This window comes from Saimiri boliviensis, chromosome 17 (genome assembly GCF_048565385.1).
Source record: "Saimiri boliviensis isolate mSaiBol1 chromosome 17, mSaiBol1.pri, whole genome shotgun sequence".
NCBI lineage: Eukaryota > Metazoa > Chordata > Mammalia > Primates > Cebidae > Saimiri > Saimiri boliviensis.
In genome coordinates, this window is record NC_133465.1 from 17,150,761 (window position 1) to 17,163,684 (window position 12,924).

Genomic DNA, 12,924 nt, shown 5'->3' on the forward strand with positions numbered 1-12,924 from the left:
CCTGCGCTCGCAAGGTGGTTTTGCTTTTGGTTTTATAACGGAAGCCAGTGATGACTTCCCCGGCCCATGGTGGGATGGCCATTCCTAGGGTTAGTGAGAGTTGAGTAGCTGGTGTGAATGAGTGGGGTGGGAATCCTAGAAGATTGGCTGAGCCAATAAAAAGGAGAAGAGGCATTACAGAAGCGATCTGGTCCATCCTCTGATGCTCCACACCAGCATTATTTGTGGTTACTGTTTGTTACCACAAGCTGCTCGAGCACCAGGGATCTGCGGCCTCCTGTTGGAGCTGATTACTCACTACTGGCTTTTAGGCACCATCCCTAAATTGATGGGAATGGCTTTGGGCAAGGCATGGCCTCCCTCGGACCTCAGTTTCCCTATCTGTCTTGTGGGACCCTTGTCTGAATGACCTCAAGGCCCCTTCAGGCCCAGGCACTCCAGGCTCCTACCTGTCCCTTCCCTGCGGCTTCCTGGAAACTCAGAACCCTTCAAGTAAGAGGGGCAGCCAGGACTTCTCTGCTGAGAAGGGGCCTCGGGGCGCCAGGTGGAAGGTAAGGCCTTTGGAGTGGCTGGCCCCAGCTTAGGCTCCCTGCTCCAAACTGACAGGCTTGCTCCCTGCCTGCATCTGCACACTGGGGGCCAAGTGCAAAGCACTCACTGGGCCTGGGCAGGGGCACGGTGCTGGGGGGGCCCCACTGGGGTCTCTTCCTGGGCACTGGGCAGGGCCAGGGCTTCTGTGGTCAGGTTTCCGAAGCGGCCTTTCCACCCTGTGGCTCTCTTGGGCATGAGCTCTCTGCCACTGGAGTAGATTCCCAGCGCTAATGATACAGCGGGAGACGAGGCGGGCGTGGGGCTTGGGGCCAACACACCGGGCAGACCACATTAAAAATGTCCCCAGAGCTAGAGACTCAGCACCGAGTGCTCACAACCACTTGAAAGGACTCAGCCAGAGGCGTTGGGGTGGGGGTGGGGGTGCTTGACAAATGCTGACAAATCACAGGCGTGGAGCCCGGCCCCTTGTTAACCAGACTGGCAGTGCCCCTTCTCCTGGGACCACAATTCCCTATCCCACTAGGCTGTCGTGAGGATTAAATTAACCAACACAAAGTGCCTGCTACGGGGCCTGGTGCGCCCCCAATGCTAGGGAAGTATTCGCCGTCATCACGCATGCGATCTGCTCTCAGGGAAACGCTCTGCACACAGCAGGTGCCAAGCGATGGCTGGCAGAAGGAGGGCTCCAGACACCAAATGCCCAGGGTGTCTAGGCAGAAGAGCATTGGACCCGTGAGATCCTGTAGCCCAGAGAGGGGAGGTGACATGCCCAAGGACACACAGCAGAGCAGTGCCGACAACACAGCCCACCCTGACCCCCTCTGCAGCCTTCTCTGATCCACCTCTGTTCCGTGGTTTCCCCTCACCCAAAGGTTCTTTCTACTCTGCTCTTGTGCCTCAAAGCCATTTCAACTGTGCAACCATCAAGGAAGCCTTCCCTGGCCTCCGTCTGAGCCAGATCCTAAAACCAGTAAATGGACATTCTAAGGAGACAGCTTTTAGCTTAACCCAAGAAAGGACTTCCTGGAAGCTGAAGCTCTCCAGATAGGCCTCGAGCTAGCTGAGGAGGGAGTGAGCGCACTATCACCAGAGGTATGCAAGCACACAGATAACCAGTGTGGCATGGGCTGCTCTGAAATCACATGTGAGGCAGCACTTGGCATGAGCTCCAGCGCCTGGTCGGCAAGCACCTAATCGGTGTTTATCTTATCTCTGCCACGTTGGAGGTAGTGAGTATCCTGTCCCTTGGGGAATTCAAGCAGAGGTTATATGACTGGCTGGCAGGAGGCTCTAAGATTACTGGACTCTGAGTGCCTGGCAGAGGCCTCCTTCGAGCAGGCAAGTCCTCGACTGTTTGTTGACAGACCGAATGACCCCAGCCCTCTGGCCTGCTCACCTTGAGGTGCCCCAGGTGCATGCGGGCCCGCTCACACATGTGCAGGAAGTACTTGACGTTGCTCTCATCCACGATGATGTACACGGCCACTTTCCTCTTGAAGCCGGCGTCCAGCAGGTCCTTGAAGATGTCCACGTCGGTGAACATGTCCATGACCACAGCTATCACCTGGGGGCAAGAAGAGAGACAGGCCCGTCAGGCAGCGCAGCAGTGGGGCAGGTCTCAGCAGAACGCACAACCCTCCCGTGCCACCAGCCTCTCATAGGTGCCGGCTCTGGCCCCACAACTGGAGCTCAGGACCCAGACCAGGAAGGGAGGAGCCAGGGACCTTTCTTGGCCTGAAGTTCTAGCTTCGGTGCCTGCTCTGGGCTCACGCAGACCCTGTGTTGGCGCCTTCCCAGGCCAGAGCCGGCTACACTCTGCCTGCCTCGTAACACCTGGGGATGCTGAGATAAACCTGATGTGCCAATGCCCAGGGAGAAGGGTAGCAGCTGGCGAGGCGGCTCCCTGGGCCTCTCCTGCATCCCTAGCTAGTGTGGACTTCGGTCAGTGCCCAAACCCAGGTGCTCTTCCTGTCAGCTGACAACAGCTGTCCCTACAGCAGGTGACCTCCTGCTGGACCTGGCTCAGGGTGGAGCCCCAGTGGTCAGGGTACACCTACCTACCCCCAGTCCAGCCAGGCCCCACCAACAGGGCAGGGGGTCTGGGCGAGTGAAGGTGCCAGGCGGAGCAGGCAGAGGGACAGGTTGAGGTGGGGTGGGCCCGGCCCCCGTGGGGCTCAGGGAGTCAGGTCTCTCTCTCGCACCTGGTCCCCTCCCCGTCCCTGGGCACCAGTGGGAGGAGTCAGACCAGGGCCTGTGCCTGGTCACAGCCACCCACACAGCTAATACAGACACTTGTCCCACTCTCGGGTGGTTGGCCCCATCCCTCCCACCCTCTGAGGCTGGCACCATCGTCCCTGTCCCAGGTCTGAGAACCACATGGAGAAGAGGCCAGGGACCTGCCCTAGGGCACACAGCAAGCTGGGGACAGAGTCTGGCTACAGCCTACCCAGGTTTGCCAGGGAGCAGAACTCAGCTCCCACCCGCACCGTGAGACTGGACTTGCTGGGATGCGGAAATTCGGGGTGAGGGAGGCGGCCTGGAGCCTGCTGGGGATGTGTCTGCACACCCCACGGTGAGCTCACCAGGCTGGCCCCTGCAGGCCCATCTGGGCTCCTCCTGGGCCTCAGGCCCCTGCCGACACCCATCACTCATCTGACACCAAAGCCCAGACTCCAGCAGAGGGGAGGGCCCCACACCTGCTCTGCCTCAGACTCACTGTGTGACCCTGAGCGAGACACCTGGCTTCTCTGGACCCAGCTTTCTCATCGGTACATCAGGCTCCATCTCTCAGGAGAACCGAGCACACCGGAATGCCATAGCACCTGTGAAGAGCCCGGCCAGGAAGGGCTCCATGACGCCCGTTTGCTGCCTCTCTCCCAGAGTCCCCCACACGTTCCTGTTTACAGGGGGTCTTCTCGGCCTCACTCCTGCAGCTTCTCACAGGCACCATGGCGGTGAAAGCCCAGCACACAGCCAGATAAACTGAGGCTCAGTGAGGTTGTAAGGCTTGTTGGCTGTCACGAAGCAAGCTGGGCCAGGGCCTGGACCCACCTCCGGTCAGGTCAGGGTTGGTCTCCTGCCCTTTCCCTTGGACATTTAGTCTCAGAGGACCTGGGAGAAACGGCGGTCCACCCAGAGCGGAGCTGTGGGACCAGCCATGACTCCTGGAACTCTAAGGCCTGAGGGTCCTCTCTGTCCTCTGGGGAGGCGACTGCTTCCTATCTCTCAGTCTCTGAAGGGCTGTTTTGGGGCAGAGGGAGTAGCTGGTTGATGCAGGGGCTACGACTCGCAGGGGAGGTGGATGTAGGCACCAGACGGGGAAGCACTCGCTGTCCCCAGGGCTGCCCAAGGTTAGACAGGGATCTTGAGAGGAAGCTCACTCCCCAACCCAGGAGATGTTCAGGGACGGCCAGAGACTGCTTGGACAAGGGTGGATGAGAGGGCAGAGGACACACAACACAGACAGATCACCATGACCTTGGACTGAGCCACCAGTCGAGGGTGATGACCCCCTGGGTGGGGGCGTGTGGTGGCAGCAGCGAACTTCCTGCCTGGGATCTCCCAGACCCAAAGCTGCTCCAGCCCAGGGATACTCTTGGTTAAGCCACTCCTGAGCAGGCAAACAGCCTCACGTGCCACCCTGGAAAGGAGCCGAATGAGGGCGCAGCAGGCACGCTTCTCCCTGGAGGGCTCCGTGCCCTGCCTACCGTGGCAGATGGGGACTCGCCCTGGGCTTGGGCTGGGGGACGTGCCCCAGCAGGACCTGTGCCACATGTGCCATTCCCCACGTTGCCCTCAGCCAGGCAGCGTGCCTGATCCAAGGACCATCTGCTGTCAGGTTGGATTTGTTGGGGCCTGAACCCCAAAATGGATCCCCCCACAGTGCTGGCTCACCCCAGGCATTGGGCTCGGTGCCTGGGGTGGTCAAAGATGGGCTTGTAACAGGTGCAAGCTTAGGTAAGGGGTGCCTGATGCTCCCCAGGCAAGCCCCCCATAGCCTGGCCTGTTCATGGAGCCACAAAGGTCTCTTGGGGATCGTTGAGTCCTGTCATGCCCTTCCCCATTTTATAGATAGAAAAGCTGGTATCAGAATCCATGCTGAGGCTAGAACCCAGGGCCCCGCCCACCCGGAGCAGCTTCTGCACAGGAGACTGGACGTCAGTCCTGGGCCCAGCACTGCTTGATGGTTCATAAGGAGCCTTGACAATTGTTACCACATTCAGTCCTCACAAGCACACTGTGAGGCAGTGGTTCTTCCCATTTTACAGACTAAGAAACTGAGGCACAGAGCCATTCACTACCTTGCCTAATTCTGTTGGGAGGCCCAGGTCACTCGTGACACTGTGGGCTCAGCAAGGGCTGAGCCCAGAACGGGGCCTGGCTTAAGGCAGGTCTCGGGGAGCCTTCATCAACTGAGGAACGACTGCAGCGGTCAGGGCACCTGGGACCACAGCCCCTCCTGGGCCCTGGGTTTCCCCATCTGTCAAATGGGAGTGTGGGCCTGGCTTGCCCCTGTGGTTCTATCCAGTTCACCCATTGGCAGACCTGGCGCAAGTCAAGAAAAGCACCAGATGTCTCCGCAGCCCCAAGCACCAAGCACGTCCCCTCAGAGGTCCGGGGCTGGGCCAGGCCGTGGAAATGAGACAGGAGGCTGACTCCGGAGACCGGCTCTGCCTGCTGTATGTCACAGGCCACACTGGGCAGGAGGCAGGTGGCCTGGGTCCCAGCACTGAGCTTGTTCCACTCCTGAGGCTGGAACCAGCCATGCCCCTGTGAGCAGCTGGCACGGGGCAGGCATAGCAGGCGGTCACGTGCGTGTCCTGCACCCCATGCCCCGTTCCTGAAATCTGCGCCGGCCATGCAGCCCAGCTCCCAGGGGAAGGAGGGAGCCCAGTGGGCCCCGCCCATCTTACTGATGGACAGGCCTCTGCTGGGCGGCCTTGAGGCCTCGAAGATGCAGCTGCAGAACCCGGGAGGCCAATGCCCAAGACAACCATCTGGCTCCTGCCAGGGTGTGGGAGGAATGGCCCAAGATGGCAGGGTATGGAAGGATGGCCATGCCTAGGGGGCAGAGGCAGGCGGGCCGCAGCAGAGGGGGACATCAGCAGGGATGTGGATGGGCACCGGCTCAAGTGAGCCAACAGCGAGCCTACCCCTGCCCCAGCCCAGGCCTCTCCCTGGGGACTCCTGGTGCCTAAATGCCTCCTGCATGTCTGTCTGGGGTGTCCTTTGTGCAAGCGCTCTGGTGCCCTGCCCTCCCAGCCCCTTCTCCGGTGCTATGCCCTCGCCGCCCAGTGGATCCGCCGGCCTCTGCACCCTGCCTTCTGTGTCTCCAGTCCCCCGCCTCCCTTTGTCCCGGGATCGGCAGACATCTGCCTTTCTGTGAGAGATGCAGAAACTGCGGCTTAGGGGTAGGGCACTGGTCCGAGGTGGTGCTGCATGCAGATCCCTGGTGCCCAGCCAGGAGCACCTCCATCACCTGAGCTGCAGTGCAGAGGTGACACAAGGCAGTGCCCCACCTGTGGCCACTGCCCCCCGGCAAACACGGCCTGAAGCCCGATAACGCTGGCTGCTGGGTTGGGGGTGGGACAGGGTTTTAGGTCACAGAGGCAGGGAGCACAGGTGTGGGCCTCCTCAATCTCCCCAGCCCCAGCCAGAGTCCCCTGAGCAAGGGTGGAGTGGGCGGAGTGGGTCAAGCAACGGCGTCCGAGCTCTAGGCTGGGCTTTGGGTGAGCACACCTGCTTTCCACGTCTCAGTTCCTTCACCTGTCAAAAGGAGAAGGTGGACAAGATGTCTAAGACCCGGGATGGGCGCGGTGGCTCAAGCCTGTAATCCCAGCACTTTGGGAGGCCGAGGTGGATGGATCACGAGGTCAAGAGATCGAGACCATCCTGATCAACATGGTGAAACCCCATCTCTACTGAAAATACAAAAAATTAGCTGGGCATGGTGGCGCGTGCCTGTAATCCCAGCTACTCAGGAGGCTGAGGCAGGAGAATTGCCTGAACCCAGGAGGCGGAGGTTGCAGTGAGCCGAGATCGCGCGATTGCACTCCAGCCTGGGTAACAAGAGCGAAACTCCGTCTCAAAAAAAAAAAAAAAACAAAAATAAAAAATAAAAATAAAAAAATTAGCAGGTATGGTGGCGCACGCCTGTGACCCCAGCTACTCAGGAGGCTGGGGGGCGGGGGACAGAGTTTGCAGCTGAGCTGTGACCTGATGCCAAATGAGAACATTCCAGAGTTGGCAGGGGGATGAGATGGAGGGATGGCGGGGGAGAGCCAAGATTGCGCCACTGCACTCCAGCCTGGGCAACAGAGCAAGACTCTGTCTCAAAAAAAAAAAAAGACAAAATCTATGAAGCCACAGACAACAGCCTTCAGTCAGCACAGTGATCCCTGAAAAAGAGGAACAAACCAGCTGAGCCCTAGGATCGCCCCACAACTTCCAGGCTGTGGCACAGGAAGGGGAGCCTCCGTGGAGTCCTGTGGTCTCCCTGAGTTGACGGGACAGGGTTCACTCTGAGTGTGACATCTAGGATTCGCAGGACAGAGTGCCAAAGGGGAGACATCGCCACAGAGTGAACTCCAAAGACCTGCAGAGGGCCCCCGGGGGTCTTCAGCTGATGGCTGAGTGAGAAACTACTGGGGCTGAGCAGAGAACCACCGGAAAGGGGCAGCTGGAATAATCGCTGGTGCTCACACAGGATCAGGAATAGTTTATGTGCCCCCATCCAGAATAGAAACCCCTCCTAACACACAGGGCCTGCAGGGGGTCCTCAGAAGGACACTGCCTCAGCAGTGGACAAATAAATCCTAGACCAGGCACAAGCAAACTTCCTAAAGAACCAGAGTGTACATATGTTAGGTTTTGAGGGCATAGGTTCTCTGTCACAGCTACTCAAATCTGCTATTGTAACACAAAAGCAGCCAAACAAAGTACACAAATGAATGTCTGTCTATGCTCTATTGCTTATGAAAGCTGGAAACAGACTTCCTTTGGTCCGGGGTCCATAATTTGCAACTCCTACCCTAGACTGAAATCTACTGTAGTCCTGCCTAATAACGCTTGACAGTAAGCCACAAAAGCATTAAACTGTTTCCAAGTAATGTAACTGCATACCAGAACAAAGCTCCAAAATATTTAAAGGAGAAAACAAAACAAACAAAATCCACAAGCAGCCCACAACATAAAATCCAACATGCCTGGTATCCAATTAAAAATTACCAGAGACACAAAGAAACAGAAAAACATGATGCACATGAGAAAAAGAAAGCAATCAAAATCAACCAAAAACTGACACAGATGTTAGAATTGGCAGACAAAAACATGAAAACAGTTATAACTGTGTTCCATGTGTTTAAAAAGTTAGGTAGAGATGTGGAAATTTTTATTTTTTTAGCTAACAAATCGAAATTCAAGAGGTGAAAATGCAACATTTAAGATGAAAAATATACAAGGTAGAATTAACAGATTAGACTCTACAGAAGAAAAAAATAGTGAACTTGAAGACACATAAGTAGAAATTAGGCTGGGTGTGGTGACTGACGCCTGTAATCCAAGCACTTTGGAGGCCAAGGTGGGTGGATCACCTGAGGTTGGGAGTTGAAGACCAGCCTGACCAACATGGTGAAACCCCGTCTTAAAAAAAAAAAAAAAAAAGTAGAAATTATCCAAAATGACACACAGAAAGACTGAAAGAACATGATCAGAGCATCAGCAAACTGTGGGTCAACTTGAAGCCATCCAATATATGTGTATAATTGCAGTCACAGAAGGTGCAAGGGTTGGGAGTGAGGGAGAGATCAAAAGAAAAAAATCAGAAAAAATTGGCCAAAACACTTCCACCATTTGATTAAAGACTAAATCCAAGGGTGGGCACAATGGCTCAGCCCTGTAATCCCAGAACTTTGGGAGGCAGAGGAGGGTGGATCACTTGAGGTCAGGAGTTCAAGACCAGCCTGGCCAACATGGCGAAACCTCGTCTCTACTAAAAATACAAAATTTAACAGGGCCTGGTGGTGTGCAGCTATAATCCCAGCTATTCAGGAGGCTGAGGTAGGAGAATCGCTTGAACCCAGGAGGCGGAGTTTGCAATGAGCCAAGATCCCGCCACTGCCCTCCAACCTGGGCAACAGAGTGAGACTCTGTCTCAGTAAAAAAAAAAGAAAAAAGAAAAAAAAATCCACAGGTCCCAGAAGTTCAATGACGGCCAAGCAGAAGCAATATGAAGAACACTGTACCAATGCACATCACAATCAAATCGCTTCATCAGAAACAAAGAGAGAATCTTAAAAACAACCAGAGGAGAACAGGCAACTGCGTTATCGAGGAACAAAGTACGCGGACTTCTCATCAGAATCACCGCAAGCCACAGACAATGGGCGATATCTTTTAAAGTACCAAATGGAAAAAAAAGAATCAACTTAGAATTTTATACCCAGTAACAATATATTTCAAAACAAAAGGCAAACTAAAGACTTCTTCAGATATAAAAAAAGTGAGAGAATTCATTACCAGCAGACCTGCACTACAGGTAGAATTAACAGATTAGACACTACAGAAGAAATTACCACCTCCTTGTGGAGATGGAGAAACTGAGGCTCCAGGGAACTGCAGTTGCTTCCACTGCAGGGTTTAGGCCTCTCCTCCATACTGGGGGACTGGAATGGAGACAGGAAGAGTTGCTCACCTGTCCCTAACCCCCTCCTCCAGCAGCTGGGTTGGGACAGACCTGGCTGCAGCACCTCAAGTTTTCTATGCTCATGACGTGGCCCCACTCCCCCACCCCTCCCCCTCCCCTCCATGGGGCTGGCAGGATTAGTGAGATGCCATCTGAAGAGGCCCAAGAAAGTTCTCTGGGTTAGGAAGGACTCCTAGGATCTCTGGGTGATGCTCTCTGCCACCTCCTGGCACTCTCCTAACCAGTTTCCCCATACAGTGGCTCTGAAAGCCTGTCACCAAGAGGACGAGTTTAGGTAACAGTCTCATCTTGCCTCACAGGGTAAAGGGGGTCTGTGTACTTGGTGACAAATGCTGACCCCAGCCAGAGCAAGGATAATCAGGCGAACCAGCTGGCATGCATGGTGTCCCTTTTCTGGAGGCCAGAGAGGGTGGTCCCTTTTCTGGAGACCATAGGTGATGAGCACTCCCATTTTCCACTGTCCCAGGGCCACTCTGTCAACTAGCAGCAGAGGTCTCCTGCTCCTAGGCCTTTCTCCTCATGGGGGACCCTGTGTCCATTCCAAGCTCTGAACTAACCCACGGCCTCCCAGAGTCCACCTCAGCTCCTAAAACAAATACCTAACCCTCAGCACTGTCTGGAATGTCAATGCCGTTGGGCCTCCCTGGCTTTGCCCTGCCTTCCCTGGGTGGCCCACGGCGGGTCACTTCCCACTCTAAGCCTCAGTTTCTCTTCGTGGTAACACGGCGAATTAAATCGGATGAACTCTGAGGCCCTGTTCCCCTCCAACATGCATCAGCTCCGGAACACCTTCCCCACCCTCTGACTATTAAGACTGAAGCCTCATTAAGCCCAATTAAAGGAAGATCAGGCCTTCTGAGCACCAAATGGCTGCTGAGGGTCAGGTCAAGAAGCCCAGGCTGGTCATGCCCAGAGCGCTCTGACCAGGAGGCTCAGCCTAGCCCAGTGGCATGGCGGCACTACCCTGAGTCTCCTGCTTCCCCCAGATGGACATCAGCTTCCTTGCTGTGGCTCAGGAATACTGCGGAGACAAAGGGCTGCCAGAGTTTGGGGAATCCTGTAATCCTGTAATCCTGGTCATCAGGTGACCAGGACTAGTCCCTGTGGATGAGGCAAGAAGGCAAGATCCCTCCCACTTCCTGCTGGCCACAAGGAGCTTCAGAATCCTCAGTGCTCCCAGGCCTGCCGGCGCAAGATCCAGCCAACCAGACCATCCCGTGAGGACAGCAAATGGCACCAGCCGAGAATTTTCAAACAGGAAAATCTCCTAACTACGGATTCAAAAGCCTTTCAAACCTCAGCTTCTCCAGGGTCCAAGAGTGACAGATACTGGGGCCACCAAGCACCCTAATGCCCCAGAAAGCCTGGCTTGGAAAGGACTTGCCCAAGGTCACGAAGCACGCGAGGGCAGGGTTGAGGCTGCCAGGCCGCCTGGCGCCCACTTGCTCTCTACTGCATTCCACTGAGCCCCTGCTTGACTTTCTCCCTGGACAGGGAGCTCCCCACTTCCACCCCAGACTACTCCCAGAGAGAGGCTCTCAGGACAGGAGTAAGGAGTGAAGGCGGAGGAGGTGAGGGGAGAGGTCTGCCAGACACGGAGTGTTTTACACACCCTACCTTTTCTCCATTTACACGCCTCCCTGTTTTCCCACTTAAATCTCACTGACTTTATGAGGCAGGTGTTAGCACCACCGTGACACCGAGAAAGAAGGAACAGAAGGTCAGAGAGGACAAGCAACCATCTCAGGGCAGCCACGAAGGATAACACCAGAGCTGGGGCTCGTGCCTGGGTCCCAGTGATTCGGAAGCCTGTTCCTCCCACCACCCCACGTGGCACTTAACCTGGCAAGGCACTCGAGCCCAGGGGTCATTCAGACTCTTAAAGGGGACTAGGACAGCCCACCCAGGCCAAGGCCTGCCAGGCCGGGGCCAATGTGGGCCAGGGCACAGGGCGGGACCTCATCTTCCTCCCCAGCTGCTCGCAAGGCAGAGAGTAGCTCAGTGCTTTTAGACACTCATGTCTGTCACTGCTTCAAGACAAGGCCTGATCCCCATTTTACAGGTGAAGAAACTGAGGCCCAGGGTCCTGCAACATGCAAGTGGCTAAGTGGGACCGGCACCCTCTGCTGGCCCAGGGGCCAGGACCCTCAGCCTGCTGGCACCTGCCTGTAATCTCAGCTACTTGGGAGGGTGAGGCAGGAGTATTGCTTGAACCTGGGAGGCAGAGGTTGTGGTGAGCCGAGATCTCGCCATTGCACTCCAGCCTGGGCAACACGAGCGAAACTCCCATCTCAAAAAAAAAAAAAAAAACCCAAAAACCTGTTAATTAAGACACAAATGCTGTGGGGAAGGGAGACTGGGGTTACTTTATCAGATGGTTCCCCACCCTGACAGCAGCAGGCCCTGGGCATACAGGAGGTGACTCCCGACCTGTGGTGTCAGCTGGGCCACCTGTGTGGGGGGCTGTCCTGGCACTGCCCAACAATGAGTGCCCTTCCTCCTGGTCCCCAGGCCACAGAGCTGACCCCTGTTCTTGTGAGTCTCCGTCCCAGCCCTCTTCCAGAGAGCCCGGTATTTGGCTGCCAAGGAGCCTCGTGAAAACGCTTTTACTGTCCTGAGTCAACAGGGGCCAGCAGCGAGGCTCCGGTGCTCCCATGCGGGGTAGGTCTCGGAAGGACAGTCACACTGCTTCTCCAGGGCCTGGGGGTCCTCAGGACCCGCAGATTGGGGTTCTGGGCCAGGCCCTCCAGATGTCAATTCTGTGACCTCCGGCAAGCTCTCTGCCATCCCGAGCCCCACCAAGCCTCAGTTTCCTCATCTGCACAATGAGACAACACCTACTTTCCAGAGTCGTGGGGAGGATTACGCAGCAGGGTAAAGTGCCCGCTCAGCACCTGGCATTTAGGAAACGCCTCATTAAGCCGCTTCTATTCTCCTAGAGCCAAGCTGTGGGCCAGGACTCCAGCGTGTGAAGGCGGGGGCCTGACAGAAAAAATGTGGGGTGAATCAGGCATCGTGAAAGCTGGGTTCAACTTTCCTTCTCTGGGTCTGTTCCCAAGCCCTGGCCTGGCATGCAGAGATCAGCGTTCCGGCCCTGGCCACCGGGGCCTCACCCTCCCTCAGCTTCCTCAACTGTGAAGTAGAGAAGGTGTGATCCGTGCCCACTCCTGGGGCCTCACCCTGGGCCGTCGGGGGCTGATAAGGGATCCTGCTAGGGCCCCCACCCCACCGCGTCATGTTGGGGGGTTCAGCACCTGCTGGCGGAGCAACCAGCTGGAACATCTACTCCCGGTGCTGGCTGAGGGAGCTCGAACCCCGCCCAGCCTCATCCCTCTGCAGGCTGCAGCCAAGCGAGGCCGGGGCTGGTCCCTCCCAGGCGTGATCCTACAGGCCCCTGGTATGCGGCTGGAACCCCACAGGTTTTCCCCCAGATAAATCATGGCTCCTGGGGCTGTGGGAGGGCAGGCAGTGACCTTCCCCCTGGAGTTGGAGGCCACTAGGACTGGAGGGACACTCGAAGGGGACAAGCTGCTGGGGAGTGAGACCCAGCACCCACCTGCCTCTCGTCCCAGGGGAGTCCAGGATCAAAGGGCAGCAAGGCGTCACGGCCGAAGGGGCCCCTAACAGTCTTTAAGACCTGTACCCATTTTACAGATGGGATGGCCGGG

General features: G+C 56.4%; 2 protein-coding genes across 11 annotated transcripts in view; one reads left to right on the forward strand and one right to left on the reverse strand.

Annotated features, from left to right (window-relative positions):
• Positions 1–12,924, forward strand: part of SLC5A10 (solute carrier family 5 member 10) — a 74,619-nt gene that overhangs the window by 37,995 nt on the left and 23,700 nt on the right. The window lies entirely within an intron of this gene.
• FAM83G (family with sequence similarity 83 member G) overlaps positions 1–12,924 on the reverse strand; it is a 33,799-nt gene that overhangs the window by 16,089 nt on the left and 4,786 nt on the right. For both annotated transcript variants that reach the window (XM_003929278.4, XM_010339898.3), the window contains exon 3: positions 1,949–2,116. In XM_003929278.4, the coding sequence (XP_003929327.1) occupies positions 1,949–2,116 (168 nt within the window). The remainder of the gene's footprint in view (positions 1–1,948; positions 2,117–12,924) is intronic.